Source organism: Salminus brasiliensis, chromosome 19 (assembly GCF_030463535.1).
Source record: "Salminus brasiliensis chromosome 19, fSalBra1.hap2, whole genome shotgun sequence".
NCBI classification, from domain to species: Eukaryota; Metazoa; Chordata; class Actinopteri; order Characiformes; family Bryconidae; genus Salminus; species Salminus brasiliensis.
The window spans coordinates 6517180-6541460 of record NC_132896.1 but is presented as its reverse complement, the minus strand read 5'-3'; the positions used below and the strand labels follow the sequence as shown (position 1 = coordinate 6541460).

At 41.7% G+C, this 24281-nt stretch overlaps 1 protein-coding gene across 1 annotated transcript; it reads left to right on the top strand.

Annotated features, from left to right (window-relative positions):
• The first annotated feature begins 812 nt into the window (after nt 1-812).
• kitlga (kit ligand a) lies at nt 813-24281 on the top strand. The gene is made up of 10 exons (XM_072663410.1): nt 813-1124; nt 13738-13845; nt 15056-15112; nt 15263-15418; nt 19596-19803; nt 20942-20977; nt 21539-21639; nt 23025-23131; nt 23251-23304; nt 24132-24281. Exons 1-9 carry the CDS (start codon nt 1110-1112, stop codon nt 23279-23281), a joined length of 819 nt encoding a protein of 272 aa, XP_072519511.1. The 5' UTR covers nt 813-1109; the 3' UTR covers nt 23282-23304; nt 24132-24281.

Here is a 24281-nt window from a genome sequence, read left to right as displayed (position 1 = left end):
CTAATGCTCGCAGCTGCTTCTGGCCACTGGCGAAATCCAGCTGCTAGTCATTCTCAATCTTCTTGTCACTGTTTTACAGCCAGGGGTTGTTGGGAGGTGCTTTTCCAAAGTGGCCTGTGCCATGCGTTAACAGGTATTGGTGGCAGGGGCACCTTTCCGGACAGTGTGGTGGCCACTCCTGCTGCCGGATTAAGATGAAGATGGTCTAAGCCTCTGCAAGGCCCATTCTTCTAGTATGACCGCAGTTCCTGTGCATCTCCAGCGGGCTCTGCTACCTCTCTCTTTACTCATTGAGCATGCTTAGGCCTTTTGAGGGCCTGCTACTGGAATGGGGCAACTGGGATTAAACGTAGAGCCTCTTGGACGTGTGGTCAGCCCAGCTACTTAAAAAAAGACTTCTTTAAAAGTGCTCGTGCTACGTCTGCAAGCCTACTCGAGATTAGCCTGTCAGAGTCAATCTTTTCCTCACTAATCTCCGAGCGTTTCGAGCTTTGTCCCTGGTTTTTCCGATTGTTGCTGTTTGTTTATACAACACACTTGCAGTGGCCGCAGCTCTGAACCACAGCATTGTTTTATTCCCACGCGTATTCAGACAGGCCCCGCCCCCTCCAGAACTACTATGAGCCAGGAGCCAATCGTTACGCAGGACGCTCAATCCGCACCTTCGGAGCGCAGCGCCCAGGGGGCGTCGTTTCGCCGGAATACGGGTGTGTTCCACAACCCACCGCAGCAGGTCAGCAGCAGCGCATGTGGGCGGGCGGTTTGAAGACACGCAAATAAAAAGGGTTTGGCTCTTTTGGGGGTGGGGGGAAAACGCGCTCACACACACACGCACGCTCACACTCGCCGAGTGGCCAAGCCTCGCCGTGTGCTCTCAAACCGTGCGTTATGAAGCGCGTGCCTGGATAACCAGACCTGCCTGCCCTGTCCTGTCCTGCCCTGTCCTGCCAAAAGTGTCTTCCTCTTCTTCTTCCTCCCTTCTCCACTTTGGATTCTACTTAGGATGAGTTTGGATATGCGCAAACGGGATGAAGAGAACCCTTTTCCTGCCCGCAGAAGTAAGATAAAATAGGGTTTCGTCGACATTGGAGTTAATCCTCTCATTCCCTATGAAGAAGTCAAAAGTAAGCCTGCGTTTATTTGTGTGTGTCTTTCTTTAATATTCAAGCTTATCCTGAATTCTTGCAGTGCATGTAAACCAATGGAAACTTGGAAACGGTTTTTTTAGCAGTACGAGGTCTGCACTGGTTTTTCTGAGTGTTTCTGAGATTTGGATGTTAAGCTCTGGTGTTTTCCACTAACGCATGTGATGGTTTGCAAAGCCTTAGTCCATTAAATCACTGTGGGGAAAGTAGCCCTATGCACCTCTGGATTAGCGTACGCACTGCACCCTCCATGCCCCAGATTAAGGCTGCAGTATGCAGGAGGAGAGTTGGGTGATCCGTTGAAGGGACATAGTCTCGCCTTATGCACATCAAACACATATAATAAGGGCAGTTGGGTCATATTAACGTGCATATTGATCCAACCAACCAACCCCCCATCCCCCCTCTGGACCACTCATCTGGACTGTCTTGACTTTGCTCGGGATGCTTACAGCAACCATTTACTGTAAACCATCTGTGTCAGCAATATCCCAGAGGCTGATATTGCAGGAATGATGGAGGCTCGATCTGCTATAACTTTTGCAGCAGGGCTTCTGTTCGTGCTTCCAGGACCACTGGTGGTCTTCGTGTCCAGTTCAGTCTGGTAAATGTCAAGTGGTTTTGTGCTACATGACTGATGCAGACTGTTGAAGCTGGCTGTAATGCTCAGGTCTGTCTTGTTTGGTGTGCATATATCTGGAACCCCTATACCCTAAAACTGGGACATGCTGTTCATCCTTGTATAGTAAGCTATGAATTAATTAAACTATTCAACAACAACAACAAAAAATAATATCAAATAATTACATACTAAATCTAAATATTATTATTAGGTTATTATAACATTGATTTTAAATTTATTAATTAATTGGTATTTGAGGACTGGTTTGAGAGTAGTTTTACTGGCTCAGTTTTTAAATGAATACTTATTTATTGAATGTATTATTTGATATAAGGCCAAGAATTGCAGAAAAACTACAAAAGACGGGGCTTATTTTGCTTAAACAAATAGGAGATTTGCTAAAATAGAATAAATAGATTCGGTTTTTTAAATAAAATGAAATATTGAAAAAGCACGATTTAGCATGGATTTAGTGCTCTACCAGACACACAACCTACCAGGAGAAAAAAAAGCCAGCTTGAGATTCAGAAGATCTACTGGAAATCACATTTAGCTTCTCAAAGGTGCTGTTAAAGAATATTTAGTACGGGGAGAACTTTCGTTTACGCATACTGTGGGTTTCACTGAAGGGGAGGATAACAGCAGGGTGCCTGTCTTCAGGAGATTGTGCAAGATTAACCTCTCTTACATGGAAAAGTCATTTTTATTCTCCTCCTTCCAACTTCAGCCTTTGTTAGACACTGAGAGCAGTATAGTGAAGTAAAGAAACTCGGCTCCTCGGCTTAGAAATTCCTTCAAATAGAATGTCTCAATGAAAAAGCACTGGTTACTGAGCAATGGACATGATGCATGTGCACATTTCAAATTCTGCAAGCATTTTGCTGTTTAGCTTTTTAAAAAACATGTCTGATCACTCCAAGTCGTTTTCTGACCACTAATCTACTAATCAGTATTAGATGAACCACCCTGTAGATCCAGCATTTTGAGACGGAAGGCTTCATTTCAGCTCGACTCTGAGGGATATTATGCTGATCGCAGATGTAGTATGGCAGTTTGTAGAGGCAGTAAGCTGCTCTTCTAGTGGCCTTGGCTCATTGTGGTTTTAACTATGCCCTGGAGGTAGAGTGAAGAACATTGAGGATGATGGAACGATGCAAAGCGTGGAGACTGTACCATTATAAAGGGCAAAGATTTCCCAACATTGGAAATTTATTGGCTGTTAACTTCTTTCACTGAAGCTTAGGAATGGTAGCCGGGTTCCGGATTATGAAAGGTTAGAGCTGGGGTGTTTATTTTGAGAAGATTTACCGGACTGTGGGGTCTGAGCTGGTGGCTGGAGCTTCTCAAGTCTAGAACATATCACACACATGATTCACTGTTTCCAGAACATTATGCCGAAGTCTGGAATCTGACAATCCAGGACGTCTCTAGCATGTAAAGCTCCCCGACCTCTCCATGCAGCAACTGATCAAGCCAGTCAGTGAGTTTGATGAACTCATCTTTCCTGTGGAGATCCACTCATCGTTTGTGGATGGATTCATCAATTTCACTGGACTGAGTAATCACAGAGGAAGCCTCAGCAGTCTCCGCACAGCATGGGCTTGTTTATCAAAGAGGCTTTTATTAAATTCCCTCTCGCAGTCTCCTTTTCTGAAAAACGATCTTTTAAATATTGCAGTTAATCGCTGGTCAGACGGCAAACACGACTGCCCCATGCTTTGATGAGAAGTAAGAAGGGCCGGTCTACACTTGCTGTTGTGCTAAATGATTTATACTTGGTTATAACACAGTGCAATTTGAGCTGGCGAACAGGTTGTGAAAAGGAAAGATGCAAGCGTTTGCCAGAAGGCATTAAACTCAGGCCAGAAGCAGCCACAGTCATTAAAAACACACCAGTCAGGACACTCAGCATGTTACAGGCGGAGATATGAATCACTCCACTTCAGAACTCATAATGCAAACATGCGGAAGTGTACTGTGAACCATGGTCACTTGGGCCTTTTGGAGCACGCTATTTCCTCATTATGGGTCACTAATCTAAGATTTTTGGGGCATGGGTCGTCGTCCCGGCTGTCTCTGTCCAATGATACTTATCAAGCCGTTAATGATACAGCAGCTGTGTCAGCATAGCTCTATCGAGTCGGAGAAGGCGGGGAAATTGAAAATTTGGGTAATTATTTGCTAGAGAAGATATTTATTGGTTCCTATGCTGGGACAAGGGTGGGTGCGGATCGTTTGCAGATCTAAATAAGAGATCATCAAGCTGTTGCAGGTTGTAGTCTTGCCAATACATGCAGTTAGTGCCTTCAATTTCTACAGAGATATGCTCTGTACATTTAACTCCACATAAACAGAATGCACTGAGAACTGGCATATTCCCAAAAAATGTGGTTTCACCTGCTTGAGAGACTTTATTTATAAGTTTGATTCCCTTTCAGTGAAGTGGAAAATATCTGAGGGCATGCATTAAGCCTAGTTTTGCAGTAAATTGCAGTGTTACGGGAGGATTCATCCATTTCATCCATTACAGAAGGTCTACAGAACCTTCACTTGTCAACTGGCCTTCACTAGTGCCAACACACTGCATTAACTGCAGTCTGAGTGCTGGGTGATGACCTTATAGAGGGCTTACGAAAGGCTGGTTTGTAAGATCTTTATATGTAAATTCCACTTTTATATCTATTGTTTTATATCTGGTAATATCTTTATTATATCATAATAGACTTATTGCAAGAATGAAAAGAGCCTCAGTAGACCGAGTGAAGTGAGAAGTGAGACTTATGTTTAAGAAAATCTGAATAAATGATCAAGGCCTTATTATCTAAGACCTAAGGAAAAGTATTTGTAGGCGTTCTACATTCTGCATCATGTTTACTAATGCTGCTGTGCCTGTTTTTAAACAGCTTTCTCAAAAGTCCAAGGGGTCACTCCAATGCTAAATTGGTCACAATGCAACAAACAGATATGCTCTTGACCAAATACACTTGCAGGCCAAACAGGTAAAGCTTATTGTGCAGGCTTCTATGTTTAGCTTCTGCTATGAGTAAGCAGAAAGGAAATGTTCCAGAACCAAAAGCCCCACCCATATGTAGGTTCCACCGGTTTACAGGGACATCTGGTGTTGCTGAAGTTTTGGAATTGCTGGTTGTAACTGTGGAGGACACACACTGTGGTGGTGATATTGCGCAAGTATTCAATAAAAACACATCAGATTATTACATAAATGTGATCAGATATGGAATTCCCATGGAAGATGATTCATCTTTGCAATAGGATTCCAGGAGCCGTTTAAGTCTAGTCTTGGACCACATTCCAATACAATAGATTGAAATTCCACTGGAAATCCAGCTTGGTCGAGACTTAGAGGTTAAGGCTGGGCAGTTCACCACCAGCCTTATCCAGCGATCCAACCAACGTATTCTTGCCCATGATGATTATTTACATTTTCTTATATTCTGTTATTCCTTTCCCCACTGTGTGTGTGTTCATGTACTGAACCCTTAAAAACTGCCCTACCGCGAGTGTGGTCATGTGACCAGTCTGCGGCATGGAAGCAACACGAAGAACAACTCAAACACTCAATCAATTGTTAATTGTAATCGAGGTAAAATGTTCAGTTAATCGTGGTACTGATTTGATCTTATATCACACAGCACTAGCTTAGCTTAATGCTGGTCTGGGAAATCAGCTCTAAGTGTAATAAAGAACTTACGTGCAGAAGTAGTCGGCTTGTACTGCAGACATAGCTTTTTGACACATCTTGGCACTGTAGGTAACGGATGAGAGAAGTAAGGAATGCACTAGATCATTAATGCCATGTCCAGACAACCTGATTTTCCTGAAAACCCGAAGTCCTGTCATTCTGAAGGACCCGGTAGTGCTTGGTGTCATTTACCCAGAGGTCTGTTTTAAACTGTGTAAGGGGAAAAAGGAAGACAGGCGGAGCTGGTCTGAGATCTGTGTGATTAGGAAAGACCTCTTTGGAGCCTTTCACTTGTTTTTCACATAGCAGGATGTGAGGTGTTGGATTTAATTAGTTTCGCACTATCAGACGTTGTCTGCTGGCGCAAGTCCACTAATCCTCATTTTGAGTCACCCTTGTTTCAGTGTGTGGCCACACAGCAACCTTACCCTTAACGCCTGTTCTTTATGAACTACCACAAAGCTTCTAAAGGTGTGTCTTTTCCCGCTCACTAGAACTATAATGGTACTTGAGTAATGCACTGATCAACCAAAACATTAAAACCACTGACAGGAGAAGTGAATTACATTGAACAATATTGGTTATCTGCTCACAGTGGCAGCTGTCAATGTGTGAAGTACACATATTAGCCAGTCAGTTCTTGATCTTGATGTGTTAAAGGTTCTGAGCCACTTTGACAAGACAACCAGGTCAGAACATCTCCAAAACATCAGGCGGGTCTAGTGGGGTGTTGCCAGTATGCAGTGGGCAGAACCTACCAAAGGTGTTCCAAAGAAGAAGAACCAGTGAACCAGCAACAAGGAGGCCCTTCCTCACAACATGCAGGACTTGGTCTTGGTGCCAGATACCACAGGGCACCTTCGTATGTCTTGTGGAGTCAATGTCCCAAAGGGTCAGTACAGTTTTAGGAAGGTGGTTTTAATGTTATGGCTAATTGTTGTATTTCACGTCCAAAGATATTCAACTCCCAGATGGCCTGGCACATTTTGCTGCTGGCACAGCCTTCAATGCTTTGCCACTCAGTGTTTTATAAGCTTTCTCCCTTTCTCCCATAACAGAATTCTTTGCAACTTAACTGAGCTTTGGTGGGCCGCCATGTGCAGCTATTTACTTCTTGGTAATGTGGCAGGGGAACGGCCCTCTCTCTCCAGCAGCACCGAATGCATTAAGCTAATTGTGATGCCCACTGACTCAAATTGTCACTTTATACGAGCGATCCAGTAGCCAGATCATGTTTCATTGGGCTCTGGTGCCTTGTTGGTCTTTTGAGAGGATGGAATAAAAACAGTTAGCAAAACTTAAACACTTATCGAGAGTTTTTCGAGAACGTGGCTCAACTCACATGCTTTAATGACGTGCTTTGCACTAGGGGGTTTGGTTAGACGCGGACAAGTGCTTTTCATCGCGTTTAATAACATTCTGAAAGCTACATTGTAAAATCGACTCGTCTAAGTAGAGTACGTTTGATTCGAGTTCTCCTCATAAAAATTGGATCAACATGCATAAATGGTTTGAAGGCCATTCCAAAAGCTTGAAGTAGTTCATGGTGGTTCTGAGGTATGTTTTGAGTCATTGTCCTATTATAAGAGTCAACCTCTTTAGAGTTTCAGGTTCTTGACTGACTGTGTCATATTTGCTTGCAGAAAAGGACGACTCAGATGAGCCATGGTGCTATATGATTTGGCTCCACCTTACACTTTCAGTAATTGTGATTTACTGTAACATATTTTAACACAGTATAGTCCAGAACTGGTGCTGGGTTTACACTACAAGATTGGCTTCCTTTTTTACAACTGTCTAGACTGCATTTCCATTACCCCAGTTTTGCTCTCACAATGTTTTCGACTCTTACTACTACTATGTTTGCACTGGCTTTCCATTCACCCTGCCAGTAAGGCCTTGTCGTTGTGAGATATTCCACATGTCAATAAAAGAGCTGTTTCCTATTCTACATTGAGTTTCTTTATGGTTATTGCTTGATTTAGTCGAAGCTTTCCACTCATGCTGTGACCACACGCATTTTTGAAGTACCCCCGAGAAAGCCCATGTTTAAGTCTCCACTGTCCCTTCGTTTACATCTGGACCAAACCCAACACTGGAAGTCAAGCCGAGGAAGTCGTGTTTACGTCTAGACGGATGGATCTTAAAGAAGAGGCATGTTTGTGGTGCTTTCTTTTATGGGCAATGTGCGAAAGCATGCATTCACAGGACATTTGATACCGTGTTTATTCAGTTAGTCCGAGGACCTTTAAGTGCACCTGAATGGAAACATACAGACAGAGTGCAATTTGCAGACGCAAATTTGATTTGGCCACTTTTTGAGTGGACGCTGGTCTCTGTCTATCTCAGTGGCTGAAACGATAATGCTAGTTTTCCGGCCGCTGATGCTGTTTGCACTCTCGCTGCTCTGGGCTCGTGATTTGATGAAGCTTCCTTTCCGCCCCTGGGTTTTTTTCTAAGCCAGGAGGACAACCACTGAGTCCTGCTTACAGCTGAAATAACTGAAGTGTTTTACTTATCTGTCAGATGCTAATGCTCTGTTTAGCACTAATTTAGCACATGGCATTTGGCTGATGTGCCTTTTAACCAGAGAGACTTACATTTGAATTATGTTACACAGGTGGGAGAATGTAGCATAAGGAGTCTTGCCCAAGGACTCTCTTTGGTGCAGTATGCTGTGCTTGCCTGGCTAGAAGTGGTGGTATTGTAAGCCACTATGCTACAACAATCACTGACATACCTCTGAATAAAATCGACTCGGCCTAAAGCAGAATAAAGCCCTGTTCAGAAGGGATTAGTTTTATATGGGGTGGTGGGGAAAGGTAATGATTTCCTGTGTTTCTCAGTGAATTAGTCCTGTCCAAATTCACCATGCTGGTCATTTCTTTTATGGACGGTGCGCTCCAGTCTCATTAAAGATATCAGCGGCTTTTACCTTTCGTAAAATGAGCCATAAAATTGACCTCAGACTATATTAAACGTCATGTGAGTAAATGCTCTGTCATATCATGTGGAAAAGGAGTTTTTCTCCAGTATGGAGACACTCAAGGAGGTTTCAAGAAGTCTGTGGCAAACCTCAGGCCTTTTGTGATGGCAGTGCGTAAATCGAGGAGCCACTCCCATCTCCGTCATTTATAGGCCGAGTTTTGTTATCCCCTTAATCAGTCAGAAATTTTACAGACATCCTGTAGTAAAATTTCATTATTCCACCTCCCCCAAACTAATCCCTTCCAAATGGGGATTAGTATTATTGCATTCTGTTACAGGTCATATTTTACTGTCACTGCTATTCACAGTCATACTGGCAGAGCCCCCTAGTGGCTTAAGGCAAAATCCTTAAGGCCGCTGATGTTTTACAGCCTCGGTGTTAGTTAGAGTGATCGCCGCTGAAGCATTTATCATAGACGCTCTGGTTGTCGTTGCGGTGCAGTGATTTACAACTTGATTTGTCTTCAGAGTAATAGCTGTCCAAACATTAAAGAAACCTCTCCCCTCATAAGACAAATGAAACATGGACTGCTCGTTTGGCAGTTGTGTTATGCCAGGCCCTGTTTTTGTCAATGAGATTAAGGAGTGAATGGATCATTGTTCACCATGAATCCAGTGCTGTGTCTGGAGAGCTTGCTAAGTTAATGATCCCAAACGATCAAAGTGTCTGCTGTGCGTGAATCAGGCACTTATCTGGTTCAGGAGCTCACAGGGTTACCGCTGAACATCATCTTACAGTCACACAAAAAGGCGGAAAAGTGAAACTCTTTCTTTCCCACGTTATCTCTGTCCACATCGCACTCGGCTTCTGTTCGGTTACTTAGCCTGAGGTAGCATTGTGCCCCGAGTCTTTGTTGTGCCCAATTTGAAATAAAGACTTCCCCAGAAAACCCCCCAAAAATTGGAATTTCTGTTTCCTCTTAGAGCTTTTTTCAGCTGCTTTGCTGCTTTCGTTTTTCTCATGTTCGTCATTACTTTTGTTCCTCCAGCCAACACATCTTGTCTAATGCTGTCTCTTAAGTCTGATTCAAGGCCGAAAGATCTCATGCCACTGAGGATTCCCTCAAGGCAGGTCCATATTCCTCATGTGTACGACACTCCGAATCAACGTGTCATGTTATTGTGAGAGCTGCAGGCCCTGACAGGCCGGCAGTTATTCTTGCAGTTCTAAAACCATTGACAAACTTAAATGAAATGTAATTGCATTAGCAGGTGAAGCATAGCTTCTTGTAATCCATGATACAAGTGTTGAAAGCCTGCCTATGATATCTGTGATAAGCAGAACAGACGCTAATCCTTTACCCAGCAAGTCCGGTATCCCTCCTGCCAGTGGAGTTAGAATCCAGGGAAACAAATGGAGCCCTGTGCTCCTTTTCACTCTTCACTCTCCCCTCTTGTGAGCCTTATGTCTCGTCCGTTTCACCCTGTCAGAGCCTGTGTTGAAGTACTTGGCTTTGCTTGATTCATGGCTGTGGAGAATTCTAGCGAAACTTCTGAAAATCGTACCTCTCCTGTGGTCAAAAACGGGTCACAAACACGGTTGTCTGCTGTCATCCCCGACCTGCCAAACTGTCTGGTAGACTCCCTGGTGCTCCCTGCTTCCCCAGATATGGTCTCTCTCGCTTACAGTTGTCTAATACGCCCTGCTGGCAATCGTGGATCACCTTCCACTAGTGCAGACATGAATTTACGCCGTATTGTTCCTCTGTCAGTAATTGTCTTGTGCATTGAGTCGTATTGAGTGCGGACTATGAGAAATGTACACAGAGACCTCCCTCAGGAACCCTACTTGCATGCCAGACTGAAAATCACTGCCCAAATCCGTAGCAGATGGATGCAGTGGGTCATTGCTGGTCTCTGATCAGGGATTCACTGATCATAGATACTGTACTGTTTACCCCTTTCATCAACTTAGCATCTGTTTCTTATGCAGGGCAAGACTTTTTTTCTTTATACTCTATTGCTCTCTCTCTCTCTCTCTCTCTCTCTCTCTCTCTCTCACTTGACCCCTCCTCCTTTTCTCTTTTTCTTTCTTTCATTTGTTAATGCCTGACAGGTTTATAGTTTATTGCATAACAGGGGCCTGCTTGAGTAGGCCGAAGTGTCCAATAAAGTACCAGATGCTGATATGCTGATAACACATACCACGGGTTATTTATTTGCAGAAGATGCAACCAACTGAATCAGACTGGCCTTCAGATAACTTGGCGTACATTTTAGCACGATACATTAAATTGAAGTGATTGTGTCTACAGGGAAAGGATGCTAACCGCGGCGTGTCATTTAGCATTTCTGTTGGCGGGCCATTTAAAATCAAGGCAGAAGAAACAGTCTGAGCACAAACGCCAGTTTTTGGGGTTTTTTTCCCCTCAGTAAACCTGTTTGCAGCAGCAGCTCACTGCACTTTATTAGGCATGAATGTATCTTTCCTATTTTGGTTTATGCAGAGCTCTCACTTTAGAGACTTTAAGGCCTTGAGTGGTGAATAGTATTCGTTTACACCATCGTGCAGGCTGAATAACCGACTTACGACTCTCTTGGCATTCAAGAAAATAGCTGTGTGCTCACAGGCATGATTGCTTTGCCCTCGTAATTCCACTGACCACTATAGTGTGGGGTTGTAAAACGAAAAAGTCGTTTTAATGAAACGTGTAATCTGGGATGAGTTTCACAGTACTGCTAAATTTCACTCCTCTCTGCAATTCAAATCTCTGCTTAAGGCTGGCCCTGCTTTCACTGGTGTATATGTCACTGTGGTTTTGTGGCCTTGTGTTATTCCTGTATGTGTTTATAGAATGTGTGCTTGGACCCACCGCAAAGAAAACCTTGGCTTTCTCCATGTTCAAATAAAGGTTCAATAAAATAAATGAGGACAGGCTGTTAAATAATTTGCTACGTCATGAAGAATGAAATCTGTCCCCAGTGCTTCAATGGTGGTTTATTTATTTATTAATTTTTTCCCACTATTTTTATGTACCTCAGAGAGGATCAGTGACCTTCAAGATTATGTCTGGAGTCTTTTTTTATTACAGCAATTAAAAGGGCGCAATTACGTGAGGAGACAGTCTTTTATTACATTATTGTTTAATGGTTTAAGCTCGTCTGTTACAGCATTTGCACCTGGTAACACCCGTAATTCATTAATACCTGGATGCCTCTGCATGCGGCAACACCTTCAGATGAACCAGTTACCCTGCTGCGGCCTTGTTCACCCTCTTTTCTTTGCTGACACTTCAATGATTGATGTGCTCCTGTTTGTTTCCATGAAGATCCAGATGGATTATTACAGAAATAACATTTGAGAAGCTGTTTCTCAAGCTCAGGCTTTTGTTTTTTGCACGCACCAGATGCAAAAACCCGAGCACTCAGGCCAAAAATTCTCAGTTCCCAAAAAGACAAAATAAAACAAAGTGAAAAGCTTTTGGCTATTCCTCAGTCAACAGCTTTAAAGTGTGTCGTGTCCCTGAATATATTTGACTCGATCAGTAAAGTCTCGTCACAGTCCATACATGGATTGCCTCAGTATGAACATATGAACGTATGAGCAGTTGGCATGAACCCTTTAGAAAGGAGACTTGAAACTGAACCCACAACAGCAACACAAAGAGGTCTCCTTAACATGATGAAGGTTTGCGTTCTGAAGCTTCCTACACCAGAGACTACAAAGAATGCACTACAGTGCAAAGGAAATTCATGTTTCCTTTATTTTCTAGGCATCACAACAAGAAATTCTGAACAATACTCCCTTAAAAAGGTGTTTTGTTCTGTTTTATATTCATGGCACCAGGTCCATCAAGTCACAAAACATGGAATTACCTTCCCAGATATCTGTTGGGCCAGAGGTTCAGCTTTGGCATTGCACTGAATCAACTGAAAGTACATTTAACACATTTCCCAAGCTTAAAACACATAGTTTCAGACTGCAGGAATGTAGTTGTTTGGTCCCTAGACTTGCTCCTCTGCCTGAAACATTGTATTTTTAGTACAGAGGTCACCCAAGAAAGTCCCAGTTGTGCTGCAGACTGTCCATGTCCGTTCTCCCTTGGGTGAGAAGCTAACATTTGGGCTAAAATCCATAAAATGGCAACTGTACAGCTTGCCAAAACAGAGCAGAAATGGTTCAGAAAAGAATGTGTTTGCAGACACGTTTAGTTTTAGAATACCAGATTTAATGTCTTCAGTTGGTGTCCAGAACATACTCGTTTATTTAATAATCTTTAATTTTCCATAGGACTTAATGTCATTACTGTATTTTGTTTAACTCTGTAATATTATCAAGATGCAGACAGTCGGACACGACGTGGAGGTTTCTGTTGACAATTAGTGTTTGTCCAGCTGAAAATCAACTGGGAAGTGCTACTGAATCCCAACCAAACAGTAAGAGGTTCCAGCTGCACTCACCGGCTGTGTATATGGACGGACCGGGTCTGAATTTGACCCAAAGTAATGAAGTGGAGCAGAAATTAGAACCGTAATTATTTCATCGTGTATGTTTTTTCAACCGCCTCTAAAACCAGCGACAGTCATGGCGTGACTAGACCAATTACCATACCAAGACTGTCTCTGATTTTGCAGCTGGCAGCATAATAATGTGAATTCAGTGTTTTTCGGTGACTCTATTGTTATGTGAAAGCTTCTGTGTGCAAAACTGATGTTCTCAGTGAAGATACGCTTGATTTCTCAAAGGCCTCAGCATGAGTTCCGGCCATCAGTGTTTTTCCCCTACTACTTTCCTCAGCTTCTCCAGACCTGCTCTAGTGTCTTTGGCGCAAATCTAAAAGCCCTTTGCTCCTTCCTTCCTATTTGAGGTCTTGTGAAGTTTGAAGTTTCTACTAATCAGGGTTAAGAGTGAAATCTGGGCAATGTTACGTAACCTGCTGGGATCATAGGTCTTTAAGGAGCCAACACAGGGGAAGGGCATTAGGCCTAAGCTGCTGTGGGGCAATCTCGGCTTTAGCAAACCACAAGGCTTCGGTAGGCCACACAGAAATGACCACTGCTTTTGTTTCGAGGGATCCAGTTTTAATCATGATTGCACATACGATTTTGTTTTAAATTACATTAGCATGTAAATTTATTCATGAATACATTATAAGGCCTGCTGTGTTTATGATGGCTCCCACCAGATGGGATAATGTGAAATTGCGATTGTAATCAAATCCTGTTGCCTGGTGCCAAAAAAAGTTAGTTCAGTGCAGTTGTTGACTAAACCTCATTAGATCTGTCCATGAAATGTGCTCAAGAGCTTATCTTTTTTGGGTTGCTTTGTTGTTTTTCAGATTTGGATACGCACCTGTGTCCATTTATTACTCTACATCACAGTTGCTGCCTATTCCAGTGAAATTGGAAACCCCATAACAGATGACATCAAGAAGATTTCATTGCTGGTAAGAGCCAAACTTCAGTGTTCAATGTGGCAAACATCTGCAGATGGTGAGGAAACAAGTGCTGCGCTTGGGTTCGCTTTGCGATTCGAGTGAGAAATTGAATAAGTGTATCTGCTTAATCCATGCTTTTGACAGATAGCGCAGATTTTTTTTTTTCAAACGTTGCAGGGGGAAGGTGCGGCCCTTATTGCTTCAAAGCAGGTTCACCGTGACAGATATGGAACTAATGTGTTAAAGAACAAAGGCAGGGCTGAATCTGAGAAAACATGGCTTCTCTGGAGTCCTTTTTTTTGTGTGTGTTTAAATCAGTAGCGTTGACAGTTTATTTCTCCATTACACGTGCTTACGTAAGGTGGAGTCAGTGTGTGATTCAGAGCATTTTGTAGTGTACAGACTTCCTAATAACATATTTTGTTCCAGCCTTTGATGTCGCTTGCCCTAGGCTGCCTTCATTCCAAATGTGTTGCTTATTCTATTAACTTCATGGCTGCCTGAGAGAACCTGTAATCACTCGGTAGCGTCAGAGTCCATGTAATTGTCTTAATTATTTCAATGTAAACTCTCTTAACCCAAAAGGCCAATGCTGTTTTTTGTTTAGTGTCTTTTGTGTGTGTGTGAGCACGTTCTTGCACTGTAGTATCAGGATCCGACCGTTTCTGACCTTCATTTTGCTGCAACCACAATTTCTGGTACCTCACTAATGCCGTTGTTTTCAACAGATAACTAATTGAGGGCATTAGCTGATGCAGTTTACTTAAACAGCATTAATATTAGATGGTTGACACTAGGAGGTTGTGTCGTTGGGATGTGTAGACCCTGTCATTCCACCCACTGTGTGGTTGTAGCTTGAGTCTCTTCATGACTTAATTGCAGGGTCGCTCCGAATGGTTGTGCAGAACGAGCAGGATAGGTGAGAAACAGGCAGAACAGCAGCAAACACACTTTATGAGTACATGGAAGTTGTTAGCTAATAGGTAACATGCTTGTGAATCTTAGTTCGCAGGGATGCCAAGACACCCATGTGTTAGCGGAAACTGCTAGCATGTATGCGGTTGCTTAATGGTAACCTTTTGTTTCAAGCTTGCTGCCTGTTAAAGCACTTGGATACGTATCCTGCTCTTTGCCATATGTTCCAAAATCCAGAAAAGAACTATGATTATGAAAGACACTGGCAAGAGCTTTACAACTGTTGTTCTTTTCTTTCCATCAGAAGCAGAATATTCCGAAAGATTACAAGATCACAATCAATTATTTACCTAAAGAAGTGGTAAGTCATTAATCCGTCTTATAATAATTAATAATAAATATGAATAACTAATAAAGATTATTAAGAAGTAAGAAATGTTACTGCAGTTTCTGTTGTTGTTGTTTTTTTGCCGAAAGTCTGCTAAATGAAAACCGTTTTCCCCTCTTCCAGAGTGGAATGTGCTGGGTGAAGCTAAATGTATTCCACTTGGAGGAGAGCTTAAAAGTCCTGGCCCAGAAGTTTGGGAACATTTCCTCCAACAAAGACAATATAGGAACTTTTGTCCAAATGTTGCGCGAGATGCGGTATCACATTGGACCCAGCTTGGTGAGTCTCCATTCCACTGTAATTGACAGGAGATCAGCTGCAAATTTATGTTTACACGTTTATGGTAGCCGATGACCGTGAATGGAATGTAATCTGATGAAGGTGGCCCTTGTCATTTTTCTTTTGTTGGACCTTGTAATTATCAGAAAGCTCTCAGGCCAATCTAGATAACCTCTGACCTGCGTGAAGATGGCAAATAATGAGAAACCTGTGAAACACTCAATGCCAGACAGGTAGAAAATGAAAGGTCGCCCACAAGGACACATTTTACAAATTCTTTTACTAGTTTTTAAGCATGCTCTTTAGAGATTGCATAACTAGAGCGATGCCTCATTTCTGAGACATTTCTCACCAATCCTGAAGAAACCACCAATTTGGTGGTTTCTTCAGGAATGGTGAGAAATGTCTCAGAAATGAGGCATTGCTCTAGTTATGCAATCTCACAGACTTGCTTTTGAGGGAAAATGCAAGTTCGCTGTATTCCTGTGGTTGTAATGTGAAAAATGTATAAAAAGAGGATACAATGTTATTTGTCCAGTGAATATCTTATGGGAATAGGCAGTGTATTTTCAAGGAGGCACAGATTCCAGATAGGAATCCAGATAAAACACAGATACATGCAAAAACCTTGTGAAGTCACTGTTAAAAAATTGATTTTAAAACATTTCTATTGGGGAAAGTTGGGACATGAACTTCCAAACATCTCTTTTGGTTAAAAAAAAAAAAAAAAAAAAAAAGAAAAAGAAAAAAAGAGATGCAAGGTTATTGGTGTAGTATAGTGGGTAACAACATTGTCTGTCCTGTGGCCGAACAAACATACTTGCTCTGCACTAGGGAAAAAAAACCTGGCAATATGATATGTGTATGTCACATGAAAGAAGTTACAATTCAATATATATGCAATATATCACGATACTGTAAGTAAAAAAGACAATATATTGTTTTTTTCCAATCAAATTTTAGGAAAATATACTCTCATAGTATAAAAACACACCATCATATTCATGAAATCTGAGTAAAAGTAAAGCTGACGTTTTATCCAATTAGAACTGTTGGATCTGAAGACGAAGTACACTGCTATCTAGTGGTCGGGGTTTAAACACAAAATGAAGCACTGTCTTCCACCAATCTTTACATAGAAACTATTATTTACCACTATGGCCCAGCAGTCGTGAGTTGGAATCCTGAGCCCTGCTGCTTTGCCATCAGCAGCCAGAGTCTGAGAAAGCACAATTGGCCATGCTCTCTCTGGGTGGGTAGATGACACTGCCTCCACTCATCACTCTCGAGAGGGGTCTGTTAGCTGTGTGTGGGGAAGCTGAGGACCTGGCGCTTTCCTCAGAGCGTGTCGGCTGCCCGGCGATACTGTTTAAAAAGAGGTGGTGGCAGGTTTCTTATGTATCGGAGGAGACATATGTCCTTACCCTCCTAGTTTCAGGAGCATTGCTAGTGCTAGGGAAGCTATGAACAGGTGGGATAATTAATAGAAATTGGGAGAAAAATTCAACATTTAATTATTATTTTTAAGATTATTTAACAATGATTTAAAAAGTGTAAAAAGTCTTTGTTCCTGAGAATTGATACACTGTTGCGAAACGTAATCTCATGCTACTTCAATCGACTTCTAACACTACATTCACCAACCTGTGTAACATGAGTCTGAGGCCATAAATGGAATGAAATCTGTGTCCTTGTAAATGAGAACAGGTACATCTAGTCTCAGTGATAGTGAAAGTGGCTTCTGCACAGTTTACACAACACCTTCATTCTAATTAGCCACTATCTTCTTACCTGTCTACTGCAGGCAATTAGGTCAGTATACCTAAAGCTAGTGTTTACCGTTCTACTTTACCTGGTAGTACAGATTGAACCTTATTTAGCGTTTCATGCTAAGTATAGATTCCCTCATGTCCAGGAGGCGTGTCTCACACTAATGAACTAATGAAGTATCGGTTGCATGAACCATCCAAGTCTTTTTGCAGCATTAATTCTTGGAAAATTTGAAGGGGCTCTGTTCACTGTCCAACAAAATCAGAAACACTTTTCATCAGCGGCTCACAGGCCTTAATCTGGGTTGATGAAAATAGTGGCTGGATTGTTGTTTAAATACACGAAGACCACTTCTTGGTAGCTGATTGGTCACAAAAATGAAACTCCACAGAAAATGGAGCTATTGCAGCGCTTTTGCAATTGCGTCCCTCACTCAGGACAACCTTCTATGACATGGCGGCTGAGATATGTGGCCTACCGCACAGCTAATGGCTGCAGCCCAAATGTCTTAATACTATCTACCAATCAGACCAAGGAAAGTTACAGGATCGACCAATCTTCACATCTAAAATCTATCATCTATAAAATAGTTTTCAACTGAATCTAACAAATCTTAATAATTAGAGCATACACAAGACACAAAGCAAACCAATACAGAAATGCTTTGCAATGCAAATGATAGGTTGACACATTTAATGTGGGCTGTCATGTTGTTGATGCTTTTATGGATTCTGATGAATTCTTGCAAATACATGCGCTTGATTAAGCAGCGAGAGGGAGTCCCAAAGTCCCTACATGACTCTGCAGAGAAAATAGCTTGAGGAAAGAATGACAAACCTTGCTTTGAGCAAATGAGTTGATCTGAGAGATTAGGCTGGGTAGTGGCTGAGGGGGCAGAAGTTGAGCAATCCTTTGGTGTGAACAGAAGCTGTAAACAGCACTTGTTTAACAGGGCGTGGAAGATCAGCTATTTGATAAAGTGTAGTGACAGAGTAAGAAATCGTATGCAGAAAAAATAGGCTATCATTTAGGTCTCAGTATAAGACAACGTACAACTGGCCATTTTATGTTCAACATGTTATTTTTCAATATTGGAATCATCTGCGATTCTGGGCTGGCGGCCAGCTCGGTGCAAGCCCCAGGAACATTTCTTCCTTTATAAAAGCACATCATGAAAAAATGCTTCACCCAAAAATACTAACGCGCCTGACAACGAAAGAGAGAGAGAGAGAGAGAGCTTGTGAAGGCCGTTTAGCATGATCTAATTTGTGCAGGCTTAATCGGCCCTTTCTAGCTTGCCTTCATCAAACGCTCGCATGTTTTGGGCGCCGTATTTGTTTGATACGTCAATGTACCAAGAACTATAAATGATTTCCTTCTGCGGTGAACGGCACTCTTTGTGCCGCACTCGTCATGCTAGGCTCGAATACTGCCTTAACTGTGCTGTTTTGTGAGATTGTCATGGCAACTTTGGAGGAAGGGGCATTTACTACCCAATGGCACATTCAAACCACTTTACAAGAGGCTGCCTAATGGCTTTGAAACCAGATCCCTTTACAAGTAAAAAAAATAGACCTAATTAAACACAGATGGGCTTCACTGCATTAGCACTAATGCAGTTTGTGTTTAGATGACAAACAAAACAACAATGCCCAATTTGGCTCCATGTTTTTCCCTCATTAGCACCCAGTTGCAATGTATTAATTCCTGCACTGACATGCGTCGACCTGTCATTCAAAACAACACCATGCACTGATACATTTTAGTCCAAAATCCCACCTTCACTACCATCTCCCAAAACCCAATATTTGAGAGGATAGTGTTGAATTTCTTTTACTTCTAGCACAGACACAAAGACGTTACCAATTTCTTAGATTTCTATGTATATATATATATATATACATTAGATATATATATATATATTATACTTTTTTCTAAACAAACAGTTTCAATCAAATAGATTAGATTAAACTTTAATGTCATTACACATGTATTTTTAGCATCTAACTAGAAGTGCAATAAAACAACACGTGCAAAATGTACAATAAATACAACATATTTAAAGAATAGTTAGAGATATACAAATATAAGTGTGAACATATTATAAATGTATTGTAAACTGTTGTGAAATGTACATGTAAATATTATATATCAGAGGTATTGTGAAATATACTAACTGAATACAACTGCATATAAACAGAAATGAGGATAGTCAGCTAGTCATTACACACAGAGCATCATCATGAGTGTCTTACAGAACAAAAACATTACAATTCAAATCCAGTTCCAGTTACACTATGAGGACAAAAGTACTGTAAAAACTGCTCATGGTATGATGGCTGCTTCAGAACAGATGACAACATGCTTGAATTGTGTGTTTTTTTGTTTTTTTCCCTCTTTGCTTCAGGAGGAAGCCATGCAAGAGTTTCAGTGCCACTACATAGAGGAAAAGTGGCTCACGGCACACTACTTTGAATTTGTGGAAGACTTTTTCAATACTGCCAATTCTTCGCGAGAGAATGCAGACTGTGAACCCCCACCATGTCCCACAACAATGAAAACAACAATAACAACGACAATAACGACAATAGTGTCGACACATCGTCACTCTAAAGGTAAAACAACCACTCATCTAGTAATGTGCAAGTAAACACCGGTAACTTTAATTACTAATTTTAGATTTTGGTCCATTTCTGTTTGTGCTTTTGTAATGAGTGTTAACATGATGCAGATCACAGCTGTGATGTGCAGTGTTATAGCACTTGTATATATAATGTTTGATTAGAAATGCTTCAAAATGACTTATGAATTTTTTAAAGTTTTATGAATAAAACTTTGGGATGCTTTTTCCTTCTCCTGTAAAGGTGCAGGTTTTGAGATATGGGACTTCTGCATGACAGTGATTAGATATATAGACAGACAGACAGACAGACAGATAGATAGATAGATAGATAGATAGATAGATAGATAGATAGATAGATAGACAGACAGATAGATAGATAGACAGATAGATAGATAGATAGATAGATAGATAGATAGATAGATAGATAGATAGATAGATAGATAGATAGATTGACAGACAGACAGACAGACAGATAGACAGATAGAAAGATAGATAGATAGATAGACAGACAGACAGACAGATGGATAGACAGATAAACAGACAGACAGACAGACATATAGCTATATACTCAATTGACCCCGAAGGAAATTTAGCAGCCAGTATGTTATTGTATCAAATTTATTTTTATTTTTATTTATTTTTATCTGTATTTATTTTTAGGGATATTTCACTTGGGTGTATTTCATGCTGGGTCAAATTTCAGCATGTGTGTGTGTGTGTGTATAGATGTATATGTATATGTGTGGGCATACTTGTGTATCCACCTCGCGTAGCACCTTTTCAAACAAACCCGCTAAACAAAACATGAAGTGCAGCATGGTCTGTGTCAGCCCCATTATGACAGTAAGCTCAGCTGAGCTTGAAACCCTCGCCGTGTTCCCTGGTGGACCACATGAAAAGAAGAAAAGAGCCGCCACACAATTGTCAATGTGTTGATTACCGAGCAATCTTCTGATCTTCCCAAGCACGGTCTCTTTCTCTCTCAGAGAGCGGACACATCGGATCTTTTGTAGGGCCGAAAAGAAAAGGGGGCCATGATGGACTCTTTACCAGCTCACAATGAGGCGTTTTCAGCTAAGTGTATTAACGCTCCACCCTATCTTTTCTTTTCTCTCTCTCTCTCTTTACAGGCAGTTCATCTACAGGAGACCTTACTTCAGAGGGAGGTGAGCCATTACACAAATCTAAAAGTGGACATGACAGCTTTTTAAAAAAATGTAATGGTCACAGCTTGTGACCACAGACCTTTTTTATTGTGGGAAAACTTTGCAAGGCTCTTAGCCACAAGCCTGTTTCTCCGAATGAATCTGCCCCCTGGCTACTGAAGGCATGTCCAGAACATACAAATTTATGGCCACAAAATAATAACCTTGTAGCCAAAACAAAAAACAACAAAGAAAAAAGAACAGTGACCACAAGCTCTTCAACTCTGTGCCCTCAGTAGCGATTCACCTTCAGTCTGGTCGGAGCGTTCAGACCAGCCTCTGCCATTGCGGTATTAAACTCTCCTGGCAGCATCTCTGCAGATTTACTCTGTTTACCCGGCTGTCTGCAAGGTCAGTCCCTCTGGACTTTCACAGGAAAGTCAAGCTGTCACATTCCTCTGCCCTACCTGATCAAGGCTGTGCTTTAAGATTCGGAGAGACAGGCAAAAGCCCTTAGCTGAGTGAGTGAGCCAGGAACCGAGTGAGTGAGCCAGAACTGACGCATATCCGCTTTACCTGCAGGGGCTGCAAATCAGAGGATTCTTTCAGAGGTGTTGGAGAGGAGCCTCTTGTCTCTTCTCTTCATTCCACTCATCGGGGTGGTCTTCCTGCTCGTCTGGAAGGTGTGTAACGTCTTCTGAACTGCCAACAATCTTGGATTTCATCATTTTCTCAGAAATTCATGCTTTTTAACACACTAAAGTTCAAAGGATACATATTGGTGAATTACATTATCAAATGCAGTATAGTAGTTTTTTTTTACTAAAATTAATAACTGAATAATAAGCAAGAGTTTAATCCTTTAAGTATTAAGAGCAGTTGAGTTCAACTCATACTAAAGCATATTGTAACCGTCTCCAACCATCTTCAAAACGGCAACCCAGCCAACATGCTCATGTGGGGCTCACATGTGTGGAATGTGGGTTAAGGTGGGAATGGGCTCTGAGTGGGTTTGTACATGCGTTTTTACTGGAACATAGTTGGGCTTCCCAAACTATGTTCTCCACCTTAATCTCACATGGAGTCCCATCTAAGCTCCATAGGTAGTGCTGTCCCATAAAAACCTTTTATGTTCATTTTGTTTTACAGAATCTGACATTAATAGCTCTTTTTTACATTGTGTAAAATGTATAATAAATGGACCAATAGAAATGCTCTAAAATGACTCAAATCACTTTTAAGTTAAGAAGGTTTTCTCTTGCTCTGTAAAGTTCCCAACTAACATGTCCATGTGGGCCCTGTATGGGTAGCCCAACTGCAAACCAGTTCGGGAACTGGGCTTCTGAATAAGGCCCATGTTTGACCCTGCTTGGACCCCATTACTGGCCAACATGGAAGCCCAGTGGCTACCCATACAGGCCCCACATGGACATGTTAGTTGGGAACTTTACAGAGCAAAAAAAAAACCTTCTTAACTTCCAAGTGATTTGAGTCATTTTAGAGCATTTCTATTGGTCCATTTATCATACATTTTACACAATGCAAAAAAAAGCTATTAATTTCAGATTATGTAAAAAAATGAAGATACAAGGTTTTTGTGTGACAGCAGTGGTGCAGTTATAGGAAAGAAAAGACTGAGATGTGGGCCCACATTGGGTTTAACAGGCTAAAGTACACAGGAGAATTGAGCCTATCTTTGGGAGATAAGAAACTGCACCTTTTTTCAGTTGTTTGTTGTGGGAAAGACTTTCAGGTTTAGCTCTGAGCTGAACACAGCATAACTCAAAGCGGTCAAGTGGCCTTCATTCCTCACAGTTTTTAGCAAATTGATCTGAAGACAGGTCTTCAGTGACATTGTGTAAACACAGTTGGGGGAGTTCCTTTAGGCACTTGGAAAGGATCAAAATAACCACTACATAGCCAACTGACAGTTAGCTAGCTGTGATGGACAGTACTCATCAGCAGTGCTTTAAGCATCTGGAAAAAAGTGAGTGCAGCCTGGCCCCTGATGTTTGTAGAATTCAGTCATGCCCCTGGTCATAAGTTCGCTTTCTTTTTTGTCATGCAGGTGAAATCCAGAAGAAATGCCCCGCCCGTGCAGAGGAGTTCAGAAGATCCTCCACTGTTTATTGGAGCTGAAGCCAGCGCACCACCATTAGATGACATATCAGAAAAGTAATGAGAGCCTAGAACTTCTCAAACTACCTGAAAGGATTTCTAATCAGTAATAATAATAAAACGTCATGGTTGTAGCCACTGTTTCATGCACTGAACATGTTTTTGTGTTGTTATAGGAACAGATTAAACTTGGTCAGGGATGTGTAAATCATCTGTCTTCATCACTGTAGGTGAGATGCATTTTTTTTAGACATTAATCCCATTCATTTGGTAGCAGCTGCGATTTAAAAAATTAAAGTGCTTTGAAAGGCCAACCATTCTTAAGAACAAGTGTTTTCGTAATACCCACTTACGTGGACTTAGGTGCTGCCACTATGATCCTCTGATCATGAATCGCTGATTTGAATCCTGGCCATGCTGCTTGCCATCAGCAGCCGGAACCAGAGAGAACACAATTGGCCTTGCTCTCACAGGGGTGGGTTGATGGCACTACCTTCCCACATAGTGTGATGTTGGTCAGCACAGGCATCTGTTAGCTGTTGTATCGGAGCTGGGGAGCCACGCTTTCCTCCAAACATTGAGGATAGAGACAGTGTCTGGCTTCACATGTGTCAGAAGACCCTCTTAGTGTTGGGAGCATTGCACGTGGTCTGAGGGGTTCCCATGAGCAGGCATTGAGTAATTGGCTTTCCAATTTAGTCTAAATTGGCTGAAATTAGGCCAATAAGAACAGGATCCAATATTACTCGTATAAGAGCATTGCTGCCAAGATTTCTGCGGTTTAAAAAACACACCATGAATCTGATCTAGACTTTCTGTTCAGACTTTTTTCAAGAACAAATTTAAGAAAAGGACGATATTGGAGATTGAGGCCTCACTCTTCTTTATGGAACCAAAAGTGGTTATTCTATGGCATTTCTTAAAGAACCCTTTGAAGCACCTTTTATTTTTAGGAGTGTGTCCATAAGTATGCAGGACACATGCTGGGAAATAAAAAACACATTTTCAGTCTTGTCCTTCGCTCTCGGGTTTCTCACAGTGTTCATCTGTTTTGCAGACAGAAGACAGAAAGGCGAGAACCTCTGAAAACCACACATATCTCTTCCTATACTCTCAGCTGCGAGGGACATGTGCTGGCCTCAAACAAAAGAACTGCCCATTGAGTTCCAACGCTCTTTCTAAGAACAGTGACTGGACCTTTTTTGGA

Excerpts from the sequence above, each read along its gene's own strand:
- kitlga (XM_072663410.1), top strand. Across the intron at positions 19,804-20,941 it reads GACACATCGTCACTCTAAAG|GCAGTTCATCTACAGGAGAC; the intron begins GTAAAACAACCA and ends CTCTCTTTACAG. Across the intron at positions 20,978-21,538 it reads AGACCTTACTTCAGAGGGAG|GGGCTGCAAATCAGAGGATT; the intron begins GTGAGCCATTAC and ends CTTTACCTGCAG.